This window comes from Mesoplodon bidens, assembly GCF_964165515.1.
Source record: "Mesoplodon bidens genome assembly, chromosome: 1".
NCBI classification, from domain to species: domain Eukaryota; kingdom Metazoa; phylum Chordata; class Mammalia; order Artiodactyla; family Ziphiidae; genus Mesoplodon; species Mesoplodon bidens.
This window is the reverse complement of record NC_138176.1, coordinates 168,853,388-168,880,105: the sequence shown is the minus strand read 5'-3', so window position 1 is coordinate 168,880,105 and position 26,718 is coordinate 168,853,388. Positions and strand designations below refer to the sequence as shown.

At 40.4% G+C, this 26,718-nt stretch overlaps 1 protein-coding gene across 3 annotated transcripts; it reads right to left on the bottom strand.

Annotated features, from left to right (window-relative positions):
• Nucleotides 1–83: 83 nt before the first annotated feature.
• On the bottom strand, nucleotides 84–26,718 carry ANXA7 (annexin A7). 3 transcript variants are annotated; one of them, XM_081248547.1, is made up of 14 exons: nucleotides 26,616–26,718; nucleotides 23,064–23,118; nucleotides 20,384–20,606; nucleotides 19,680–19,781; nucleotides 19,005–19,069; nucleotides 18,507–18,572; nucleotides 13,765–13,867; nucleotides 13,451–13,545; nucleotides 10,272–10,385; nucleotides 9,863–10,033; nucleotides 6,515–6,685; nucleotides 6,360–6,435; nucleotides 5,175–5,287; nucleotides 84–2,503 (listed from the first exon to the last, which is right to left on the bottom strand). In XM_081248547.1, the coding sequence occupies exons 2-14, from the start codon at nucleotides 23,115–23,117 to the stop codon at nucleotides 2,381–2,383; spliced, it is 1,476 nt and encodes a 491-aa protein (XP_081104673.1). In that variant the 5' UTR covers nucleotide 23,118; nucleotides 26,616–26,718; the 3' UTR covers nucleotides 84–2,380. The 3 variants fall into 3 exon arrangements, with proteins under 3 accessions (XP_081104673.1, XP_081104674.1, XP_081104675.1); XM_081248548.1 differs by lacking the exon at nucleotides 26,616–26,718 and adding an exon at nucleotides 23,212–23,286; XM_081248549.1 differs by lacking the exon at nucleotides 18,507–18,572 and having other exon boundaries at nucleotides 26,616–26,717.

Below are 26,718 nucleotides of genomic sequence, written 5' to 3'. Positions count from 1 at the left end.
AGATTAGTGATTGCCAGGAGCTGGGCAGGAGGAGGGGAAAGGGGGAATGACTGCCAGTGAGTATAAGTTTTCTTTTTGGGTGATGAAAATGTTCAATATTTGATTGTGGTGATTGTTGCACAAATGCATGAATATCCTAAAAACGACTGAATTGTACTTTTTTTTTTTTTTCGGTACGCGGGCCTCTAACTGTTGTGGCCTCTCCCGTTGAGGAGCACAGGCTCCGAACGCGCAGGCTCAGCGGCCATGGCTCACGGGCCCAGCCGCTCCGCGGCATGTAGGATCCTCCCGCACTGGGGAACGAACCCGCGTCCCCTGCATCGGCAGGCGGACTCTCAACCACTGTGCCACCAGGGAAGCCCGAATTGTACACTTTAAATAGATGAATGGTATGATATATGAATTATATCTCAATTTTGAAAAATATGTATTTATTTATGTCTGTGCTGGGTCTTCGCTGCTGTGTGCGGGCTTTTTATTTGCAGACAGCAGGGACTACTCCTCACTGCGGTGCGCAGGCCTCCCATTAAGGTGGCCTCTCCTGCTGCGGAGCACGGGCTCCAGGCGCATAGGCTTCAGCAGTTGTGGCACATGGGCTCAGCAGCTCTGGCTCGAGGGCTCTAGAGCACAGGCTCAGCAGCTGTGGCGCACAGGCCGAGCTGCTCCACGGCACGCGGGATCCTCCCAGACCAGGGCTCGAACCCGCGTCCCCTGAATTGGCAGGCGGACTCTTAACCACTGCACCACCAAGGAAGCCCTCAGTTTTTAAAAGTTTAAAAATATATAGCTCATATCTTTTCTTTCCTTAATACCTTACACCCCTCTTTCTCACCTTTACAAAATCCCACCACTGTTACTTACTTTTCCAAAACCTGTATCAAAAATCTATTTTAGGGCTTCCCTGGTGGCGCAGTGGTTGAGAGTCCGCCTGCCAATGCAGGGGACACGGGTTCGTGCCCCGGTCCAGGAGGATCCCACATGCCACGGAGCGGCTGGGCCCGTGAGCCATGGCCGCTGAGCCTGCATGTCCGGAGCCTGTGCTCCACAACGGGAGAGGCCACAAAAGTGAGAGGCCTGCATACCACAAAAAAAAAAAAAAAAAAAAAAATCTATCTTAGCCAATGATCCTTCTACCTATGTATCTTGCTTTTGCCCTGCGCTACAGTTGTACATAGGTCTATCTCTCTAAGAGTAAGGTTGTGTCTTATACCACCTTGTATGTATGTCCCTTGGTACTTACACAAATGTTTATCAAAATATAATTGATAATTACTATTCTCCCCCTCAATTTTTAGTACAATCATTCACCAGATCTGTATTAAATATCTGCTTTGTGCTGGGGAGTTCAACACAAAGAACAAATAGGGTTATTACCCTCAGCAGAACTTATAATCTAACATTTACAATTTCCTTGTATCCTAATTTTTGTTTAGAACCCCCACTAGATTACAAACCTCCTTCCTTTGTATTGATACTTTCCCTAACTACCTACTGTAATGCTCAACATACTCGATAAGTAATTGCTCAGTACTGGGAATAAAGCCAGGTTTGAAATCACTGACTCCCTGAACTACTTCTCCAAAGAGCTAGTATTCAATATCCCAGGAAGATGATTTAAGCCTCGTTTATTCATTAATTCAGCACCTCTTATGTGTCAAGCTTCACTGTCTTGAATCATGATTAAATTGCAACTAAAATTAAAGTCTTTCATAATTTTTTTTTAAAAATCAAGGGCCAATATAGATCTCTAGGCAGTCTCAGTAGACGTAAAAGTAGGCTATATATTTTATGCACATAAACACATAATCCCTTTTTAAAAAGTTATTACAGGCAATACTAAACTATTTTCTCATGTGGGAAGTTTAGTGTTTATGAATATAGAATACCAATTTATGTAAAGTAAGATGCAAATTGCTCTTCTAGGTCAAAAGAGCTGAATTTTTTAAAAAAGTAATACAGTTTTGACATATTACCAACTATAACTGTCCAGTGGAAGGCAAGGTTTTTTTTAATTCAATATTTATTCAGATTTATTCAATACTGAATTTTTTATTCAATATTGTTACACAGAATTACAGACTGTTGTGATTTTATCCAATTTGGTATCCTATTTAGAATAAGAGCAGTGAGAATTATGCTTTACAAACATTGCATTATTACTTCATCATTGTGATATGGCTTTACTTGATCGTATATAGAGAAAAAAATAACATTGGAATTAAGGCAATAACCACATGTGCAAACCAAGCACAATACCCTGACACAGTCTTTAGTAAAAAGCTCTTTTGGTTAGGTGAGGGTTGATGTTGCTGCATGCAGGTCAGTCACTACTTTGAAGGATAAGCTCTGAATAGCTTCACTCATTTAAAAAAAATCTCTCCTACTGGCCCACAATGGCCAGAAGAAGCCTTCGGTAATCTCCACTCGTGTCACTTGCAATCCTTGTGCCCAGGGTCTTCTGATACATCTGACTGAACATCTGTTTTATTTGTACAAGATCAATCTGCATGCAAGACATGATATTTTTGATATTAGAAAAACAGCTGTTAAAGAAAACTGATATTTATTAGAATTATTCTTTAATAGTGAAAAGATCCTAATTATAACCAAAGCAGAGGGGAAAAAACACCAAATGACTGGCATTTTATAGCTAGCATTCATACCAGTACTAGCATCACCCAATGAATGTCTGATTCACTGTTCTATAAAGATATTGGATAAGGGTGATACTAGTTTCATCTACTATTCCAAATATATTAGTCATTTAAAAACCATTTGATAGGGGCTTCCCTGGTGGCGCAGTGGTTGAGAGTCCGCCTGCCGATGCAGGGGACACGGGTTCGTGCCCCGGTCTGGGAAGATCCCACATGCCGCGGAGCAGCTGGGCCCGTGAGCCATGGCCGCTGAGCCTGCGCGTCCGGAGCCTGTGCTCCGCAACGGGAGAGGCCACAGCAGTGAGAGGCCCGCATACTGGAAAAAAAAAAAAAAAAAAAAACCATTTGATAGGATGGCTATTATCAAAAACACAGAAAATAACAAGTGTTGGCAAGGATGTGGAGAAGTTGGAACCCTTGTACATTGCTGGTAGGAATGTAAAATGGTGCCACCACGGGAAAATGGTATGGTAATTCCTCAAAAAAATAAAATAAAAACAGAATTACCATATGATACAGCCATTCCACTTCTGGGTATACACAAAAGTGAAAGCAGAGACTCAAATATTTGTACACCCACGTTCACAGCAGCATTAATCATAACAGCCAAAAGGTGGAAGCAACCCAAGTGTCCACTGACGGATGAATGAATAAACAAAAAGTGGTGTATGCATACGACGGAACATTATTCCGCCTTAGAAAAGAAGGAAATCCTGACATGCTACAATGTGGATGAACCTTGAAGATGTTAAAAAGGACAAATACTGTATGATTCCACTTATATGAAGTATCTAGAGTGGTCAAATACATAGGACAGAAAGCAGAATGGTCGCTGCCAGGAGTTGGGGAGCAAGGAGAATGGTGAATTATTGTTTAATGAGTTTTCAGTTTTGTAAGGTGAAAAAGTTCTGGTGGTGATGGTTGCACAACAATGTGAATGTACTTAATGTCACTGAACTGTACACTTAAAAATGATTGAAATGGGAATCTTGTGTTACATATATTTTATTATAATTAAAGAAAAAGGGATCCTGCTTAGAAAATTTAAGTCTAAAAACAAATACACAAGGTTTTTCCAAATACTGTATTACGGTTCTCTTTTAAAAAATGATTTACCTTCTTTCATATAATTTCATAGCATATGTTTTCTTTTGATTAAAAAGAAGTCCACTAAATAAACAAAGTCAAAGAAAGGAATACATCTGAGGCTATATTTAGGTAAAAAGATAAAGATGAAATTTTTTACAGTTATTTCATAATTAAGTGTATGCTAAATTTTAAGAATTTTTATGTCCAATGGGATTAATCTGCATAGGTCTTTCATACAGTTTTTTTTCTTCCCCCCCACGCCTCGTGGCTTTCAGGACCTCAGTTCCCCAACCAGAGACTGAACCCAGGCCATGGCAGTGAAAAAGCGCCAAATCTTAACCACTAGACCACTTGGGAACTCCCTCATACAGTTTTTTACATAAGCAAAATGAAAACCAAAAAATAAACATCTGGAGTTCCCTGGCGGTCTGTTTCACTTAAGCAAGCCTCTCTCACAGCATGAGGAAAGTGGACACTGTGCTTTATACAACCTCTACCAGCAGTGAGAAAGAGAGCCCTTTCTTAATGTCAGTCCTGAGGGATTGACAACCAACTAAGGAACTTCTAAGAAATTAACATTCTAAGTCAGACAGAGAAAGACAAATACTGTGCAATTTTACTTATATGTGGAATCTAAAAAAACAAATGAATGAACATAACAAAACAGTTATAGACACAGTGAACAAACAGGTAATTGCCAGAAGGGAGGGGGTTGGGGGAAGGAAAGAAATAGGTGAGGGAGAGTAAGAGGTACAAACTTCAGTTGCAAAATAAGTAAGTCACAGGTATGAAATGTACAGTGTGGGGAATATAGTCAATAACTACATAATATCTTTGTAAGGTGACATGTCATAACTAGACTTATCATGGGGATCCTTTTGAAATGTATAGAAATATCGAATCACTATGTTGTGTAACAGAAATAGGCATAGTGTTGTAGGCCAATTACACTTCAAAAATGAACAAACTCATACAAAAAGAGATCGGAGTGGTGGTTACTAGAGGTGAGGGGTTGGAGAGGAAAGATTGGAGAAAGACAGTCAAAAGGTACAAACTTCCAGTTATAAGATAAGTACTAGGTATGTAATGTACAACGAGATAAATAAAATTAACACTGCTTTACGTTATATATGAAAGTTGTTAAGAGAGTACATCCTAAAAGTTCTCTTCACAAGGGAAAACATCTTCCTTTAATCTTGTATCTATATGAGATGATGGATGTTCACTAGACTTACTGTGAAAATCCTCATGATGTATATAAGTCAAATCACTATGCTGTATACCTTAAACTTATACAGTGCTGATTATAAACTTATACAGTGTCAATTATATCTCAATAAAACTAGAAGAAAAAAATGTTTTTAATATTGCTAAGCAAAAAGGATCAACATTCAAAATCAAGTAAGATCAGACAAACAGAGAAAGCCTCACCTCACTTCGAGTGACCACAATCCTGACCAGGGTGGAGTCATCTGTGCCGGCACCTTTCATAGAATAGTACAGCCTCTCAGCAAAGAAGGCAGGGCGGTTCAGGGCACACTGCACTGCAATTGAGAGACGCTTCAGACGTGAAATGACTTGACAAAGGTGTGCACACACCAGGTTCATCTATCACTTCTAGCTGCTTTTGATCATTTTCTATGAAATCATCTCAGAAATCTGAGGTGAGTTGAAGATATTCTCCCCTTGATTTTTCGCAGCCTCCATCTCTCTTTCCAGCAGCATCAGACAGGCTACCTTCAATTCTACAAGATTCCCTCTGGCCAATAAATCCCATTTTCTCTCCATAGATGCAGTCACTTAGCTTCTTAACATTTTCCCCCTTAAAGTGAGAAAATCTGTAGCAACTGTGCCCTGGTAATATCTTACTTAAAAGGAATAATGACTAAAATCTGAATTCTAGATGTCAAATATATCATTTGACTGAGAGAAGGATGTAAGATATCCAATATAAAAAAGAAAACACAGATTTGAGCAAAGATTTGAGAATGATAATAAGAAATCTGACATGTTTTCTCTTAGGAAAATTAAATTAGCAAAGTCTCTTCCTGCAGATGGTAGAGATGTACTAACTATACATCATTATGTTAGCTACAATTACTATAGTAGTATTTGTAAGATATTCAATTGCTAATATCAATGTGTTACTAATATTCTCTTTAGTCTTATATTCTCCATGAGAATGAAATTTCCATTTCATTAAACACCTGAACGTCAGGACACCAAAAACTGGGTTTTTAATTTCCAAATGGAAAAGGGTCTCATTGGGCTAAGTACTTGAAAGGTGTTTTGGGGGGGCTCAAAATGATGCTTTGTGTGGTGGCACTCTGTAGCTCCTTAGGGCTTTCCTATTCACCTTAATGGAAATGCTACAATCTATCATATATTTTTGTATAGTCCTCAAGAAGGGCACAGAGAATAAAGACCAAATAATTTCAAAACAATCCTATTTGATCACACCACCAACCATTCATACAGAATTGCATAGGATTAGCTTGGCCTCTGCCTAAGTAGATTCCAGGGAGGCTATATTAATAATCACCACTTAATGGGAACAACTATTCAAAGCCTCACTCATTTACAAACAAAACAAAGCAAAACACTAAAGTATCTTACAGATGGTCTTCAAACCACTTTCAACATTTCCAGAAAACTCACGGCCGACACTGCTTAACAAATCTCGATTAGCCATCTGTAAACAAAAAGTATAGTGGTTAAAATATTTTCACACCTTAAAATAGAAGCCATATCTTCAAAAGAAAAGCTCATACCCTGGAATAGGCCTCCATGGTAGCTTTCAGCTGAGGAAAGCTTCTTGTGGCAAGAATCATGTTAAAGCAAGATTCATCTGTCCCTAATTTCCCCTCACCAGCCTGATAGAGACGCTGAGCATCTTCCTGAGCCAGCTGGTGGTTAACATTCTGGTTCTCATCGCGATTTCCCTGCAAAAGAGGAGGGCAGGAATTAGAAGAAGGTGATACAAGTTCTATTAAAAAAAAAAAAAGTTTTTCTGGGGCTTCCTGGTGGTCCGGTGGTCAAGATTCCACGCTTCCACTGCAGGGGACAGGTCCCCATGACAGGGACGCAGGTGCGATCCCTGCTCAGGGAACAAAGATCCTGCATGCCACGTGACAAAAAAGTAAAAGAAAATTGTAAAAGAAAAAAAAAAGTTTTTTGCAATCTAGTCACTTCTGGATTTAAAGGGACAATTTACTAAAAATTAATGCATAAAGTTTGTCACGCTTATCTTTCATTTCCAAAGAAACTATACTAGAGTAACTAGTACTTTATTTTATTACACTGCCAACTTTGGATTTTATATGACCATGGTTTAATGAGCTTATATTAAAATGAGAGGTTTTCAGGGCTTTGAGAACTAAATTAAATCAGAAAAGGTTTCCATAAAAAATCACACACACGTTTTATTTTTGAAAGTGTGGAAAATTTTATTAACATTCACTTTAAAAAGCTTTCTCTTGGTACACCAAGAGAAAGGTGTTCTTTAAAAAGTTACTCTTCGGGGTTTGATCCTTGGTTTAGAAGTTTGGGGGGTTTTGGTTTTGTTTTTGTTTTTATTCAATAAACATTTATTAACAGGTAGTAAGAGACTAGGCATGATAGAAACCACAAGGACTGGAAGTGACTATGGCCACTCCATTCCTCCCATTTTTAAGGAGATAAAAGATGCCTCCACAGTGGGATTAGGGCTATAACTGAGGTCTCTGGGAATTAAGTGCGGGCTCAGAGCAGGGAATGACAAATGGCCCAGAGGAGAGTCCAAGAATGCTTCTCTGAGGAGGTGGCTTGAAGAGTGGTAATTGGGCCAGGAGACACAGAATGGTGTGTGTTGAGACTGCAAAGTATGACACCTCCAGAGGCTGTGGCCAAACACACAGACTCGTGATCCAGAAAGTCCTGAACACTAACAATGTAGCCACTTCTATCCTCCGGGAGAAAGCCTTCTGCCACCAAAGGAATTTCATTTTTCACTTCTCTTGTGATAGGGTCTAGTTCTATCGGTTCATGTTCTGAGCCAATAAGCACCATCCCCTGTTCCGTTCGGAGAGATAAGCACTGAGGTTTCCTGGAGGTTGGATATCCCTGGACTCCAGGGTCTGAAGTAACTTTAGATTTCCCATGATGAAGTGACTACTGTGCCACGCTGAGGACCTCCTCTAATAGGAGATATAAACTACCATTCAAATGAAGAAATTACGAGTCTGCTTAGCTGGGATTTAAGATCAATATGCATTATATTGAGTTCCACTTTGTATTCATCCATATAACTATAAGGTATGGAGCACTTGCTTTGTACCAGGCTGTATTAGTCAGGGTTCTCCAGAGGAACAGAAACAACAGGATGTGCTAAGTGGTGGGGACACAAGAAAGACAAGGGCCCTCCCCTCAAGGAATTTAAGTCAAAGGAGGAAGTATATAATATGGAGGTTTCATGAACGTCCTTTCATTCATCCAAGTGTAATCTTAATATACAAGTATTTATTATGAATGTATACATGAAAATGACATGTGAGCCTTTTAGAAGAAGTTACAAATAATTCAAGTACTGCTAGCCTGTACCAATTTATCCAAACTCTTCACTGGGAAGAAGAGAGGGAGGGAGGAAGCTCTGGGCCTGAACAAGAGTAAAGCTAAGATGGGTAGTTGGTTTCTCTCAAAAATATCAATAGAAACACAAACCCAAACAAAGGAAAGGCTGCCCTCTAGAGTCTCAGTGCCTGTCTGAGCAACAAAATGGAGAGGTGTTCCTTGAAGGTGAGAAACTGTCTCCTAAGAGCACTGGGCACAAGGAATGTGTAGAAGTATATTCTAAATGGGCTACTGAGTACAGCACAGGCAAAGGAGCTCAGGAACAACTCCCCAGATGACTGCCTTTGGATTCAAGCACACAATACAGTCCCATTTTCCTAGGAAGCCACTCCCTGGAATAGGGTCCTTTACTTTGAAAGATGGCTGGGCCTTGAACCCTGCATAAAGAAATATTCAGCACCTCATTAACGTTTTAATAACCATTTTTTAGCATTAACTCTCTGGTCCTGATTTTCTTTTCATGCTAACCTACTCCCCTGCTCTGTTACTCTGTGGTGGGTAAATTCAGTGTCCTCCCATTCATTTGCTTTCTTTTCTCATTTCCATACCCACGCACTTCGGCACACTGTCTTTTCTGCAACTACCTCCCTTTGCTGTGAAGAGCCTCTCCTCTACTTTTAGAATCTTCAAGACTGTCCAACCTTGTGCACTAGCAGGATAGCCAACAACTCCTGATACTGAATCAGTGTGCTAGTCTTTTGCATCATCTCTTTCAAATATACATTTAGAATGAGATAATCAGGGTATTTGTAGTATCATTCCAAATACCCTATTTGGAGAATTTTCTGCCACTTTTCCAGCACATTTGGGGAATCAGAACAAGGAGGGTACTAAGCACAATATTACTGTGAATGCTGAAACATTTTCTGCATTTCTGGCTCTCCTCACAGTCCTCACTCTTGTAGCACTTGCATGGCGGACCTACATACCTTCAGTTGATGGTCCGACTTAACTGGCAGGACAATGCTAAGCTCAAAAGTACAGATTCGGGGGCTTCCCTGGTGGCACAGTGGTTGAGAGTCCGCCTGCCGATGCAGGGGACACGGGTTCGTGCCCCGGTCTGGGAAGATCCCACATGCCGCGGAGCGGCTGGGCCCATGAGCCATGGCCGCTGGGCCTGCTCATCTGGAGCCTGTGCTCCGCAACGGGAGAGGCCACAACAGTGAGAGGCCCGCGTACCGCAAAAAAAAAAAAAAAAAAAAAAAAAAAAAAAAAAAAAAAAAAAAAGTACAGATTCATCGCCATTCTAAGACACAGAGCCTCAGGTTGATTTCTGATTTCATACAACCTTAAAGAGGTTAATTTCTGATTCCTTACAAAGGCCAGATTTGCAGAAATAAATTTCAGTAGTGACTACAAAGAAACCTGTACAGTGGATTCTGCGTTGTCCCTCTTAAAGATGTCAAGATTCCAAGGGGGCTAAATATTAAAAGGAATAAAGAATGGCCACTGGCAATAGGCAGTAAAAAATGTTCCCTCCACCAACACCCAAACTTTCATGCTATACTCACCTGGCACATGGATACAAGTAAACGTTCAAAATGCCCTGATGTATCTGACCTAATGTCCTTTTCAAGGTCTCGTCCAAATTCTGATTGATAACATCTGACAATTTCTCTGATTTCCTGATTTGTTCTTGTGCATAAAATTTCAATCAATACACGTTCCTGAGTTCCTGCTCCCTATGTGAAATGAAGAAAGGGAGAATTATACAACAAAACACAAAATTTCTGAAAGTAGTTAAATCTTACTGTTCCATCAAATATTTCTTTGGCCTCCAGACCGGAAAAGCTCTATATATTCAGATGATATAAAATAATGTACTGATTTAGCTGTCACTATAAATTCAGAACTGCCATAATTTATGGGGCTTTACATTTGAAATAGGATAAAATACTCAAAAGAAATGCCATATAGTACCTTCATTGCATTCTGTAAACTCCAGGCATCATAATACGTAGGTGGCATGAACAGGGCAAGGATCAGTTCTTCCATATTTCCACTTAACTCTGACTTAAGATCTTTGATTAAATCCTGTTAAATTACAAATACAAACTAAGTATATGTGCTCTCCAAATTTTGTTTTGCTTAAATTTTTTAAGGAAAATATGAAAAAATGGAATTGAATTGCTATATGAAAGCCTCAATTGCTGTTCTGAATATTATATACTAAGGAATAAATATTTAAGTTTATTACACTCAAGCAGATATATTTTACTCATTCTATCAATAAACACTTAATAATAAATGTATTACAGTTCTACCACTACACTAGGTATAAAATAAGAAGTATAGGAAACAAAGAATAATTCAAATTAACAAAATGATAAACAGATATTTACTTAGTATAAGAAACTGTTCTTACTCTATGAGGAAGTAGAAATTGTCATCATTGCGTTCTTATTTGAAAAGATAAGATAAACATTTTTAAAAAGTTAATATAAAGCAGCCTGTACTCCAGCACCAGATGAGTAAGTAGCACAGAAATAAGCTGAAATAAGAAAAGTTAAAGTGGGCTAGAGAGCTCAGAGAAAACTTTTAGTCCAGATCTCGAAGAGTATGTAAAAATTAGCAGGCACAGAGAAAGAAGAAAGGTATTTCAGGCAAGGAGGAGGAACACAAACAAGGAACAGAAAAGTGGTTCCCAGCCTTGGCTATATGCATTAAAATCATCTGCAGAATTTTTCTAAAAACAAAACAAAACAAAAAAAAAAACACAAACAACACTTATGTCAAGAATGAATACCCAGAGATTCTGCGTGTGTTTTTTTTTTTTTTTTTTTTTTTTTTTTTTTTTTTTTTTGTGCTGTACGCGGGCCTCTCACTGTTGTGGCCTCTCCCATTGCGAAGCACAGGCTCTGGACGCGCAGGCTCAGCGGCCATGGCTCACGGGCCCAGCCGCTCCGCGGCATATGGGATCTTCCCAGACCGGGGCACGAACCCGTGTCCCCTGCATCGGCAGGCAGACTCTCAACCACTGCGCCACCAGGGAAGCCCTCTGCGTGTGTTTTTAAGTTTGAAAAGAGATTATGATACTCAGCTAAGATTGAGAATCAATAGTATAGAGGCAAGAATGAGCAAAGCTTGTTCAATGGAACAACAAGACAACCAATTTTGTTAGAGGGTAATGTTTTCAGAGATTAGTAAAACAAACTTGTAACTATATGCTTGGATTATTACCTTGAATACCAAGCTAAAGAGTGTGGATTTGATTCTGCATGCTGGGAGGAGTTGCTGGAAACTTTTACATAAGAAAATGGCATTGATATAGCAACAACAGGCAGTATCAACAGGCAGTACGGACTATGACGACAGAGGCTATAAATGAACTTTAGGCTACTGGAATATTTAGGTAAGAAGTAATAAAGGCTTGGACTTGAGTGGTGGAAAGAAAAAAAGGAGATAGAAGACACATTTTTAAAGAGCTCTTTTACAGATTAGATCAACAAGACATAGTCAGTAAACAGTTGCTAGGACAAAGCAGTGCCTGGCATACAGTAGGCACTGAAACAATATTCACTGATTAATTGACAAAGAAGAGTGTGGAATCAAAGAAGACTCCACGGCAGGCTAGAGGAATAGTATTTTTATTAATAAGAAGTCAAGAGAAAAGGTGGCTGTGGGTAAGGAAAATAAGCTGGGAATTTAGTTTTAATTCAAAAGTGCTGTATGAGAAAATTCAGGACAACAAAGCACAGACTACATGTGAACTAAAGAAATTCATAATATGGAAAATACTTTTGTGAGAAAAGTGAGTCTGATGTTGAACCCTAAGAGAAACTAGAGTTTGTGTCACTTAATCAGCCTTAAGACTAAGGAAGTGGATTTTGGGCAGGGAGGGTAGAAAAGATGAGGTGGGACCAGCCAGTGGAACTCTACTTCCATTCTGAGAAAAGTAAACTGGATTCAGAGGATATCAGAAAATTTTTAGGATTCCTATCTAAATGGCAAACCAATGTTACCCAGTCTTGCCCTTTATATTTAAGAAACGATGACACCTTTCAGCCACAGAATCTTGCTGGATTTAGTCACTGATCATCCACTCAACAAATACTGAAGTGGCTATCTGTTAGTGTTCCTGTACTTGGTACTATAAATACAAAGATGAATATGACATGGTTTGCCTGATGGGAGCTCACAGTTTTGGGGAGTGGGCAGTGAGATTAGTTACAGCAGAGGTTTTACAAAGTGCTATGGGACCACAGTGGAAGAAGCAGCCAAATTATGCCCAGAGCAATGAGAGAAACTTCACAAAGTAGCTTAATCAAGACAAATCCTGGAGAATTTGTTTGCCATGTGGGAAAAAAGGAAAAGGTGTTCCAGGACAAGAGAACAACATATACCAAACACAGAAGTATGTGTGCAGGGAATGGCAAGAAGTTCTATAAAGTCATAATACAAGATATGTTTAGAGGGAGGGAGAGGAGTGAAAGATGATGCCAGGGACCAAAAATAAGCAAGGGCTACATAAGAAATCCTTGAATCCAACTGTAAGGAGAAGATTGAGAACCAAGCTACTGATCAGGATTGTGGTCATAATCTACTTTTTACTGAACATGTGTCACCTACCAGACATAGTAAATAGGTATTACTGTGAGATCAAGGACTACTCTAGAATTGGAAAGCCTTCTAAGAGAAATAAATATTGATGGGACTTCCCTGGTGGCGCAGTGGTTAAGAATCCTCCTGCCAATGCAGGGGACACAGGTTTGAGCCCTGGTCCGGGAGGATCCCACATGCCGTGGAGCAACCAAGCCCGTGCACCACAACTACCAAGCCTGCGCTCTAGAGCCTGCGAGCCACAACTACTAAAGCCCGCACACCTAGAGCCCATGCTCTGTAACACGAGAAGCCACCACAATGAGAAGCCCATGTGCCGCAATGAAGACCCAGCGCAGCCACAGATAAATAAATAAATTTATTTAAGAAAAAAGAAAGAAAGAAAGAAATATTGAATACACCTCTCCTGGGGTCTCTGAAATCTAGTTGTCTCTACTTTGTACTCACCAGTACAAATAAAAAGATAGTATCCAACCTGACAGAATGCAGGGCATAAGGCCACTGTTCATGCTCACTCCTGAAAAGAAAACAAAACATACCTTGCCATACATGGTCTTAAAAGCTGCTTTAATTTTTTGCCTTTGATCATTGGAACGATTGGCCACAACGTCTACAATTGCCTGCTCGTCTGTACCTGAAAGAACCATACATGTCTAAGTAAGGATGAGGTCTGTGTGGGGTGCTCCTTGATGACATCTTTTAGATGCTTACAAGGTGTCTGGTGCCAGATTAAATTGAGGGATGTGCACACAGGCTCACATATAAACTTGGTTTATGATATAAAGCTTATTTTTACTCTACATTCAATCACTTAAATTTGATTGTAAATAAGACAAAAATACGTTTTCCTCACCAAAACCCTTCATTGCTTTACGAAGAATTTCTGCATCTCTCATGGCATCGAAGTTGGCAGCAGGTTGGACTGTTCCTTGAGTTCCCTGAGTCATCGAAGCAGGCTGAGAACAAGAGGCATAAAATCCAAATCAGTTATTGTGGTAATCATTTCACAATACATACATATACCAAATCAACATGTTGTATACCTAAAACTAATAGTGTTATATTTCAATTGGGTCTCAATAAAACTGGAAGAAAAATAATATGAAAAAATGTTCAACGTCTTTAATAAAAGAAATACTAACTTAAAAAAAAATCCAACTCAGGCTTCTCTGCTTACAGTAAGACAACTTAAGACTTCTCCGATTATGGGACTTCCCTGGTGGCGAAGTGGATAGACTCCACACTCCCAATGCAGGGGGCCCGGGTTCGATCCCTCATCAGGGAACTAGATCCCACATGCATGCCGCAACTAAGAGTTCGCATGCCACAACTAAGGAGCCCACCTGCCGCAACAAAGGAGCCCATGTGCTACAACTAAGAAGCCAGTGAGCTGAAACTAAGGAGCCTGCCTTCTGCAACTAAGACCTGGTGCGACAAAATAAATAAATAAATAAATAAATAAATACTGGGGTGAAAAAAAAGACTTCTCTGATCATCACTCTTAGGCAAGGAAGCCAATACTTAGGTTTTAGGATAAGGATATTTATTTTCATGGCTCATTCTGTAACAGACAGAGACTATCCTTCTCCCACCAAAAGATAGCCAGACACCAAACTTTCAGGAAACAAGATAGTCAAGCTTGTGAAGATAGTCACAATCTTTCTATGCCTTGGTTTCCTTCTTGGTAGAATAGGAGGGCAAAAAAGAGATTGATCCCTGGGTAGTGTGAGATGAGTGGCAGTGTTTTATTTAAAGAATATAATAATGACTTTAGTGAGCTAGAGCCAGAGTTGCCCAATGAGATTTCAAACAAGCAATATACTTTTGGTAATAGCTCTTCATTTCCTGTATGGGCCCTGATTATTAGACATAAAATAAAACATTTTATACTAAGAAAAGCATGAAAATGAAACTGATGACTACAGACTCTGGGAATTACAATATTCTTCATCGATTTTATAAGGAAATAAACCAGAAAGCAAAACAAGGACTATATGTTTTTAAATACAAATCTATAAAGAAATTTAAAAATCACCATATGACAAAGACCACAGTACTAAGTGTTTCAGGCAAGAATCACCAATGGATACTAAAATCAGTGGGTAAAAGTATAATGAGAACCAAGATATTTGCATACTTTGTAACATTACAGCAGAAAACCTAGCAGACATCATCTGAAGCAAATGATCAAAACCAATTATCACCAGGAATGGGGTAAATCAACAACTAGCGCCTCCTGAAATGATTCACTAGGGACACGATATCATTTCTGTGGTATTCCTGCCAAAATGGCATAACCTAGATTTAATCAGGGGGACTTATCAGACAAACACAAATTAAGGAATATTTTACAAAATAACTGGTAGTATTCTTCCAATGTATCAAGGTGATTAACAACAGAGACTGAAGAATTAAAAAAGGAAACTTGGGCTTCCCTGGTGGCGCAGAGGTTGGGAGTCCGCCTGCCGATGCAGGGGATGCGGGTTCGTGCCCCGGTCTGGGAGGATCCCATATGCCGCGGAGCGGCTGGGCCCGTGAGCCATGGCCGCTGGGCCTGCGTGTCCGGAGCCTGTGCTCCGCGGCGGGAGAGGCCGCGACAGTGAGAGGCCCGCATACCGCAAAAAAAAAAAAAAAAAAAAAAAAAAGGAAACTTAAGAGACATGACAACAAATGCAATGTTTCATCCTGGATTTGATCCTGAACCAGAGGACATTACTGGGACAACTGATGAAGTCTAAAGGTTGGGTAATAGTATTATAAAACTGTTATTTCCTGTACTGTGTTTATGTAAGAATCTGAGTAAATGGTATGTATACAGGAATTCTGTATACAATTTTTACAACTTTTTTGTAAGTCTGAAATTATTACAAAATTAAGTTTAAAAAATTTTAAATACAAAGCTATGAAACAATTCATTAGTTTTCTTAAAATATTCGAATCAGGGTTTAAGAGAGATGGGATACAGCAAGATGATATCCCTTCACATTTTTTATTTATTTATTTATTTTTGGCCGTGTTGGGTCTTCGTTGCTGCACACGGGCTTTCTCTAGTTGTGGCGAGTGGGGGCTACTCTTCATTGCGGTGCACGGGCTTCTCACTGCAGTGACTTCTATTGTTAATGGAGCATGGGCTGTAGGTGCGTGGGCTTCAGTAGTTGTGGCACACGGGCTCAGTAGTAGTGGCTCACGGGCTCTAGAGCGCAGGCTCAGTAGTTGTGGCACACAGGCTTGGTTGCTCTGTGGCATGTGGGATCCTCCCGGACCAGGGCTCAAACCTGTGTTCCCTGCATTGGCAGGTGGATTCTTAACCACTGTGCCACCAGGAAAGTCCCCGCATCACATTTTTTAAAATTTAATTTTAATAATATATTTTATTTAACCAAGTATCTCTAAAATATCATTTAAAGATGCAATCAACATCATTTCAAAACATAAAATGATTCAGTTGCTTTCTAGGCAACTAAAATGGTATTTCAAGTTATACCCATTGAATACAGCAACAGCAATATGCCAACCAATATGCCAACCAATATGCCCCTTTGTAGGGGCAAAGTGATTGGGGAGAAGGAGACCAGACCCTTCGACAAACATTTTTATGGTCGGTAATTCCTCCCACTCATCTCTACTCTCACGCCAACATTTTCTTCTACCAATAAGCCCTAACAATCATCCTTCAGTAGTTTCTAAGCCAGGAATGTAAGCAGAGAACTAACAAGAAATATTTGTATATTGGTTTTAAGGAAAAACTAGAATTATTCTACTTGTAGCAAATATTCAAGCAAAAAAATTTTTTCAACATATCGCCTTTACATGAGGCTTAATGTATCAAGCACTGATGAAAGTTTTCTTTGATGTAACCCCTGTCACTAAAATCCTAAGCAGGGCAGAAGCGTCTGTTTATAATACACTGAAATAGACAGTAAGAGAAACTAACCCTCATCATGCACTGTTTGACGACTATCATTTTCTGTCATCCTCTTGTTTCTAAAAACAAACAGCAACCACCAAAAGACTTATTCCATTTTTCATCTAGAGGGAAAAATGGTTTTGTTTTATTCTTTGTTGAAAGTCTAAGTTTGAAGTGAATCTTCATCAAGAATACTATCATTCTGCAGGCATTATACTGAACTCAAAGAAATCAGGGTCCATATTCTTGAGGTCAAAACTCTAACTACAGAGGATTTCTCAGCACAGTAAAGCCCATACTATCTGCCACCAAAAGTGCCACCCTTTGACTTCCATTTCATTCCAACCTTCCTGCTGAAAAACTGCCATAGAATTAGAATTGGATCAGTGAGGAGAGGTCACCTGGCCCCAAGACAAAAACTTTCTTTACATCTTCCTACACACACACACACACAACTTCTATCAGGGGATTTTCAGTGACAGGGAGCTCACCCCTCACAAGGTAGTCTATTTCACTTCCATCTATTCCACTTTCCATCTCCCAAAATGTACTGCTCTGTAACTTCCTGGTTTCAATTTAGGGTGGTAATTGTTATGCAAGATAAGCTGCATGTGTATGTGTGTTTTATTTTTAGTGTTTTTACGTTTAAAAATCTTTTATATTCAGTCATAAAATGATGTCTTTAAAAGCAAATGCATGCTTAAACTAAACTAAAATAAAAATTCTCATAACAAATGATTAGAATAACTACAGATTTATAACATGATTAATAATCAACAATTTTTTTTAGAAAGGATTGAAAGCAATTTACTATGGGCTTTGGAGGAATATCATTTACTGTTATCAGCAAAGTAGCACTGTATAACAGAGATCACTGGTCTGAGAGGCAGAAGAGCTAGGATCTAGTCTCAGCTTTGACTTTCACTAGCTGTGTGGCCCTGGACAAGTTTCTTGATCTCTCTGGAGTTCAAAAACTCCTCAAATCTGGAAAGGAAGCCAGAAAATGGCTAAGTTGTTTTTCTTCCAATTCTGTAACCCCTTACCAATCCCAGCCTAAAAAAAGCTTAAAAATGTTAGATCTTTATGAATAGACAGTATGAAATGAGAAAATCAAGATAAGGTAAACATAAAACTGCTTATGTTCCTAGTAACTTGCATAGGATATAAAAGAATTAACAAGTCAATTAAAGAATAAAACTTAATATTAAAATAAGGAGCTATATTGAGATAGGGCAAAGATTTGATATACGGGAGACGCTCTGAGACTCCTGAAAAATCAGTTTAACAGACATTAATTGACTACTGTATTTAAAGCCCTACCAAGCACTACAGGGACATAAAGATAAAAACAGATACAAGGGCTTCCCTGGTGGCGCAGTGGTTGGGAGTCCGCCTGCTGATGCAGGGGACATGGGTTCGTGCCCCGGTCAGGGAGGATCCCACATGCTGCGGAGCGGCTGGGCCCGTGAGCCATGGCTGCTGAGCCTGCGCGTCCGGAGCCTGTGCTCCGCAACGGGAGAGGCCACAACAGTGAGAGGCCCGCGTACTGCAAAAAAAAAAAAAAAAAAGCAACAGATACAATGAGCCCTCAAGGAAGTGGTGAGAGACAAATACAGGAGAAATTAGAAACAAATGAAGGCATATATAGGAGATCTAGTGATTAGTGAACATTAAAAAACCTTACTCACTTCACTGCTATAATCCAAAGAAACAGGAGAGAAAACAGGATAGGAAGGTAAGGATTCTGTATTGATCTGAAAGAAGAGTGGAAAGTTATAAAGGTAAAAAAGGAAAACAAAACCATACTTCATAAAACACTGCCAGAAATATCAATCACCCAGTCACCTGAGTTCATAGTTATACTGCCAGCAAGGGAGGAGGGAAAAGAACTAAAACCAACGCCAAGAGTCCAAGTGAGTCACTATGAAAAAGAGTATGGGTGTCATCACCTGTGAGAAGGGACCTATGCTTGTCTTATCAAAGTCATCAGGACAGTACTTAAAAGCAGGTGGACCAAAGAGCACGGAATCTAACAGAAGCAAAGATTAAAGTCTTAAGTGAACTGTTTTAGACCATCTCCTCTGCTTCATGGAAACCTCTAATGTCAGCAAAGGAGTAGTGCCCTTCTTTAGCATTATCCAGTTACCCAGACTAAATTTAAAAGGTAGGAAAAAAAAAAAAAATACCTGACTAGGGTAAGGAGATTGTCCTCCAGGGTACTGAGAAGGCATCTGTCCCCCAGGAAAACCACCTACATATTAAAAAAAAATACAGCAATCAGGTCTTAACTGATTTAATTTTTCAAAACAGCACTGATTTATTATGAATACGGAAACATATGAGAATAGTCACACTATTTATTCACTAGGATAATTTTTAAGTTTTATAATTTACTGAATCAAAAACCAACTTTGGTCACAAGGACCTTTTAAAATATTCCATGTCCTAATTTCTTTAAAATAATTTAACATAATTCTTTATAAGCAATACTCTAAAAAAAGAACAAAACACTTGAACCAGATTAAATTCTGATTCCATCTGGAAACGATGACAGGACATAGTTCTGGGGGTTGTTTCCTTTGTGCTGTACTAATGAGCAGAGAAGTTCCTGAAGGTTTTGCTTTTTGGCTTCAGGACAGATAATTTTTTTTAATTGAAAAAATAGGTCCTTATTACCATCTTGTTGATTAAACTTTTTCATCAAATTAATACATTTCATGAAACCATATACTACCTAAGAAGTATTTAGTATAAACGTTTACTAAAGACGATCCCAAACATAAACTACTAAGTTCCTTCAACAGCAACTGCAAGATTCAAAATATCAAGCTACTGTTTTTCTCCGGACAGTTAGTACCTACCAGGTAGTGGGACCTGGGATGGGCCCCCACCATAAGACTGTGAGGGTGGCTGTGGATAGCCAGAAAAGCCTGCTCCACTTGGTGGGGCTCCAAACCCTTGGCCTGGAGGAAGAACAAGAGAAAAAAAGAAACAAACTACAGTGACAGTTCTCATGACTGAAGTGAAAACTTTAGAAACAGTAGAAGAAAATATACTATTAATGCTATAGCAGTAGTCCCTTTTGGTCTAAATTCAATTTCTCAACAAATCCTTCCCCATTAAAAAATAAATTTAAAAAAATGTTACTTCATTCATCTGCCTTAATAACTTATAATACAAAAGTGCTAAGTTTTTTGTTTGTTTGTTTGGTTGGTTTGCTTTTTTACATACTGTGGACAAAGCCGTCCTAAGGTCACAATCATGCCAAAAGAAATATCTTAATCAGTTCTTAAGATTACAAATTATCAACCAAACCATTATATATTGGCCCTTTGTTACCATGAGATTTATTCTAATTCCTTTCACAACAGAATTTTGGAGACTGCTCCCAGCTTTCATGCCTCCTGAGAACCTTTATCCTTCTATCTTGCCAGCTAGGTCCTTACTGTCTAAGGTAGAAAGTAGGCTAAGAGCAACTCTGACCTCGTACAAAACAAGAAGGAACCAAGAGGATTAAAGAGAGAAGAAAAAAAGTGCTATACTAATTCCACAAACCAGGACTCACCTCCAGGATAGGATGGGGCTCCCCCGGGCTGTGGGGCACTGGGATAGCCTCCAGGGGCAGGGTAGCCTCCAGCTCCTGGGTAGCCTCCAGCTCCTGGGTAGCCTCCAGCTCCTGGGTAGCCACTACTTGGTGTTGGTGGGTAGGCACCTCCTCCCATTGGAGGAAAGCCACTAGGATAAGAATATTGACCAGGAGGAGGAAAAGATGACTCCTGACCCGCAGGCTGAAAAACCAGAAAAATTTTCAAATGAATGTGATCATCGAGAAATAGAACCTAGCTAAGGAAACAAACAAAGATAACTGTTAAGGTCTAGCTTATTCTTTTACATATTAAAAAGCCCATTAGAAGTCCTGGTATCTCACACTAGTTTATCAATATACTAGTTTTTCAGGACACTTGTTTGTCAGAATTCAGTTATATATAAATCTACCTGTGTTAGGCAAGAAGGGTCTGTTTCTCTATTTGGGAGTAAGAACCAGGCTCTTTCCAAACCTCAGGCCTTCAGGAACAACTAGCAAAGCTCATTAGTTCCTTCATTTTCCTAGCACCTGGAAATAATAGGAAGATTTGCCTCTCTACCCTAAAGAGAAGAATTCATGGCTTTCTTGCAACACATCTGGACCTGTGCATAATAGGGAAAAAAAAAAAAAAAGGTGACCTGAGTCACTGGGTGTGACATTTTGGACCTCATTCAGATCACACAATGTCTAAGTGTGGAGAGACTGTTACATGTTCACTAAGCTTTTTCCCAGGCCACAAAACTAGACTACATTTCCCAGGACCCCATTACAGTTAAATAGGACCATATGCCTGAATACTGGTAAACGAATGTGGACAGAAGTAACATACACGACTTCCAGCCTGGCCCCCTTAACTTTCTGCCCAATCCTCTAAGCTCTCTCTTCCTCTCTCTTTTCCTTCATCTGCCAGCTGGAAGCAGAAGATCCACTGGAGGACTCCAAGGCACTAGAGGATGGTAGAGCCAATATACCAAGGCAACAGAGGATGGAAGGAGCCTGGGAACCTGCAAGACGACATGGAACAAAGCCTCCTAGCTCCCACCACACACCTCCCCCCGCCACCTCCACCACTGACTTCCAGGAGACTGAAGTAAGCAAGAAATAAGTTTTTATTGTGTTAAGTCATTGGGATGTTAGGGTTGTCTGTTTTAACAATTGGCCGATATTGACTGAAATGGTGGTCAGAGTCCAGTTTAGTACATAGGGACCTGGGAACATATTCATAATTCTCATCTCTTCAATGATAAATTCAGGAGAGCTATATATTCACTTTACATAAGAATATACACATTATCATTAATTTGTATAGGCCCCTCTTTCTATTCTCCCAGAGTTAGAAAGAAGCCCTACATACTTATGAGCATAAAATTGAAACACAGTTCTTACTTATGCCTCAGCTATGAGGTTAGTCCTCAGAACAGTATAGACATCAACAAGGCAGAACTTGGTAGCATGTTTATAACATGCACTCCAAATACTAAAAGTCTCAGAAGTACTAATCCAGGGACCTCTAATCCACTGCAATTTGTTACCTATGAGTCAAGCCCCTCTTAAGTTATTTTTTTTTTTAAAGATGCTGGGGGTAGGAGTTTATTAATTAACTTATTTATTTTTGCTGTGTTGGGTCTTCGTTTCTGTGCGAGGGCTTTCTCTAGTTGTGGCAAGCAGGGGCCACTCTTCATCGCGGTGCGCGGGCCTCTCACTATCGCGTCCTCTCTTGTTGCGGAGCACAGGCTCCAGACATGCAGGCTCAGTAGTTGTGGCTCATGGGCCTAGTTGCTCCGCGGCATGTGGGATCCTCCCAGACCACCACTCGAACCCGTGTCCCCTGCATTAGCTGGCAGATTCTCAACCACTGCGCCACCAGGGAAGCCCCCTCTTAAGTTATTTTAAATCTTCTAACACAAAGGTTAAAAACCAGTAACTCAGGACTTCCCTGGTGGCACAATGGTTAAGAATCTGCCTGCCAACGCAGGGGACATGGGTTGATCCCCAGTCCAGGGAGATCCCACGTGCCGCTGAGCAACTAAGCCCGTGTGCCACAACTACTGAAGCTGGAGCGCCTAGAGCCCGTGCTCCGCAGCAAAAGCAGCCACCGTAATGAGAAGCCCACGCACCGCAACGAAGAGTAGCCCCTGCTCGCTGCAACTAGAGAAAGCCCGCGCACAGCAATAAAGACCCAACACAGCCAAAAATAAATAAGTAAATAAATACTTAAAAAAACAAACAAACAAAAAAAACCCCAATGACTCATAGGATCGATTTAGCTTACCTACATGTTGTATTGAATCATACAGCATTTAACATTTTAAAAGATTCATTTCCCAATTTTAAAAATTGGGCAATTTCACATAAAATCCAGATTGTTGGCTTTACTTGAAGATATGGAATTACCCAGCAACACTGGGTCAGCCTCCCTGCATGGACACATCCGGTTTAAGCTGACTAACTGCTGCCTTTCCACAGGTAAGCCAAGTCCCTGTAGTTCCCCACAACACCTGACTTCACTCATGTACTCTACTCAGTACTTCTTCTGGCCATTTGAATTTATGACCCCTGCTCTAGCATATTTGTAAGATCTGTCATGGGCTGGCTAGTTCTATACAAGATCTGTGCCAAGGACATGAGCTATTTTAGTATCATAAGTGGCAATACTTACAGGATATCCAGGGAAAGCTGGGTAGCCTGTGGGGGGATAGCCCGGGTACGACATTCTGTAACAACAATAAAAAATGTCTTCTGTAATTTCCTATAAGGATTAAGGCCTTTGAAGATATATTTTGTCATAGGGTTTAATCAAAACACACCTTCTTTCAAAAGAGTCTAGCAGGCAGACTGACTCAGTAGTTCTGAGATGGGGTCCAAGATTCTGTATTCCTAACTAAGCTTCCAGGTGATGCTATTGCTGCTGGTCTGTGAATGATATTTCGATACCAGAATATTTTGGCATTTCTGAATCTACCACCTAATTTTCCAAATTTTTCAATATGTGTTTTGGCTCGTCTCCCCAATACAGCTATAAATGATTTGTATTTCTTTTTTTTTTTTTTTTGCGGTACGCGGGCCTCTCACTGTTGTGGCCTCTCCCGTTGCGGAGCACAGGCTCCAGACGCGCAGGCTCAGCGGCCATGGCCCACGGGCCCAGCTGCTCCGCGGCATGTGGGATCCTCCCGGACCAGGGCACAAACCCGTGTCCCCTGCATCGGCAGGCGGACTCTCAACCACTGCGCCACCAGGGAAGCCCTGTATTTCTTTTTTATCAAGACCTCAAAGGATGACATATACACACTATATATATAAAACACGCTATATATATAAAACAGATAACTAATAAGGAGCTACTTTATAACACAGGAAACTCTACTCAATACTCTGTAATGGCCTGTATGAGAAAAGAATCTAAAAAAGCGTCAATATATGTATATGTATAACTGATTCACTTTGCCATACGCCTGAAATTAACACAACATTGTAAATCAACTATACTCCAATAAAATTTTTTTTTAAAAAAGGACCCCAAACAAATCCAGTTCAACACTTACGAAAGCCCACTATTTAATAAGCACTGTCCTAGGTGCTGATACAGAGATGGTGCGGGGGGAGGAAAATGAGAAAATAAATTTAAGTTATTATAGTGCTCCTTATGACATAAGCACAGTATAGAAGCTAAAAACTTGCTAAATTGAGAATGAATGGGCATATATTTAGTCGAAGTTGAAAGAAAATAAGAAAACTGATCCAGTCAGTTTTAAAACAGTCATTTGGAATCCAAAGACCTGGATGCAAAGGACGTTAAATCATTTTTTGCTGTCTTCTTCCCCAAGCCCAGTTGATAAAAAAGGAGTAAAGGAGAAACAATACCATCCAAGAACAGTCAGATGGACCAAGGGCAAAAGAGGTCAGGGTCAAAAGACAGTGAAAAAGTCTGAAAATAATTTATGGGAGAAATTAATAGTAATTTTAAAGACAACAAGTTTTATAGCACCAAAGACTACAGACACAATTTAAATTTCTAAATCTCAGGAATTGTTCCAGTGACAAAGTCCTATTTCTACAGCCTTTAGCTACTACATTAAATCTTACCTTTAAAGGCACTAGAGAAATTATGTCAACAAGAGTTTCTGAACAGAATGAAGATAAAGACTATCTGTACATGAGAAAACTTAAAGCAACTTTAAGAAAATGAATCTGGGTACATTTTGAAGCATAATTATATAAAGGACTAGAATGCAATTCAATTTCCAGGATGTACCTCATAAAAATACTTACACAAATGCAAAATTATATACGTACAAAGCTATTCATTACACACTATTTGTAAGAGAAAAAGGTTGGGAATTCCCTGGCAGTTCAGTGGATAGGACTCAGTGCTTTCACTGCCATGGCCTGGGTTCAATCCCTGGTCAGGGAACTAAGATTCCGCAAGCCACGTGGCATGTCCAAAAGAAAAAAAAAAAAGGTTAAAAACAATCTAAAAGTCCATTAATAAGGAACAGGTAAAACAGATTATGGATAGCCATACAATGAAGTGTTAGGCAACTATTAAAAATGAGCAGCTCTCTTTTTACTCATATGTGAAACCATCCCTAAGTCATATTAAGTGGGAAAAAAGCAAGATGAAACACTACAAAGATAATTTGCAACCAAATGTGTAAAAATTACATTTATTTGCTTGTATATAGAGAGAATATCCCTGAAAGTATACTCAAGAAAGTAGGAAACAGTACTCCACTGCTGCCTCTGGAGAGGAGAGCTGGGGCATAACAAGGAGACTTTTCAATGTACTAAAAAAAAAAGGGCTAAGTGTCCTTTTGGAATTATGCATGTATCATCTATTCAAAATGCAGATTTAAAAAGCTTTTGTAAAAAGCTGAAACAAACCCGAATTTGGTGACTCAACAAACTACTCACCTTTGCCCAAGGAATAATCAGACTATACCAGTGAACCAGAACTTTTATTTCCTTTTCAACATCCTCCATCAGCAACTACTTTTAAAAGACTAGAAAAGCATTCTTGATTTTCCAAACCATCTCCACCCAGTGAGTCAACTACTAAAAGGGGTGGGTCTCACTATTCAAGTCTCAGAGATGGCATGAAGCCCAGGAACACAGGAGGCAGCTGTTGCAAATTTATGAAACAAATACAAAATAGAAAGGGTGTATGAAGATGGCCAACAGCAGATACTACAATTTTCCAAAACCTGCCTCTTGATTGGGAAAGACCATTTAAATCTGTCAGCAAGAGCCCTTCAATAAAGAATTGGAGGCACGACTAGGCTCTGCATGGACAGGGTAGGCAGTCACCACCAGCAAGGACTGAAAGGAGGCTTCACTTTGCAGTGCTCGAAATTCTCTCTTCTACCTCTCTATCTAGTACTTGAAACTCCTTCCCTGCCTGATAGGTAACTCATTACGCTCATTATCTAATTAGGACAGATTATCAGATCAGTTCCCCACCAACTGGCAGAAATTAGAGAGTTTAAAGGCAGTTGGACGACTTCTTTTCATTTCTGTCACTTTATGGTGGACATCAGCCATCTCCTTCTGTAGAAGTGTTCACACAGGTTGGGCTCAAATCAGCGCACGTTTGCTGCTGCTAAGGTACTAGGAATCAAATCTGGAATGCCACTTCCCTGAATAGTTCTCAAGAATTATAAACCTGAACCAGTGTACAGTTTTAGGCTTCCGCATTCTGTCCTAGGTTCACTAATCAAGTACAAACGTCCCAAGTTTCCCTAAATTTGCTGTGTCACCAGGAAGTCTAGTCACCAGCCGGACTTTGCTTTCGGTGCTGCTCACCGGTTTTCCTACTCAGCCCTCCTTGAGGTCGCTTCAGCAGGGCCATCCTCTGGCCTCAACCCCTCCACCTGTGGTCCACCTGCCTGCGCGGGAGGCCTCACTGCTCCCTCGGACCTCCGGACAGCCAAGGGGCACAGACGACCGGCGAACAGGACTTCCCGCTGCCCGGCCGCCTCGCCGATCCCGCCCTAATGCGCCCCCGCCCGAACGCCCCCACCAGCCAGCCCGGGTCCCAAAACGCGCACACCGAGTCGCCGGCTACTCCCGGGGCCCACAGGCTCCTCCAGCGCCCCCCGGCTCGGGGACACACGCGGGGCCCCGCCCTCTCCCGGCTGGCAGGCCTCAGAGCAGGCCGGGGCGAGGCGACTTAGGGGGACGAGGGGTGGCAAGGGTAAGGTACGCCGTTCCTCACCTGACCCCGTGGAGCAGCGTCACGACCCAACCTGGTCTCGGCCAAGATGGAGCCGGGGGCGGGCCCGGGAAGGGCGGGGAGCCGAGGGCCGCCGCCCGAGCCC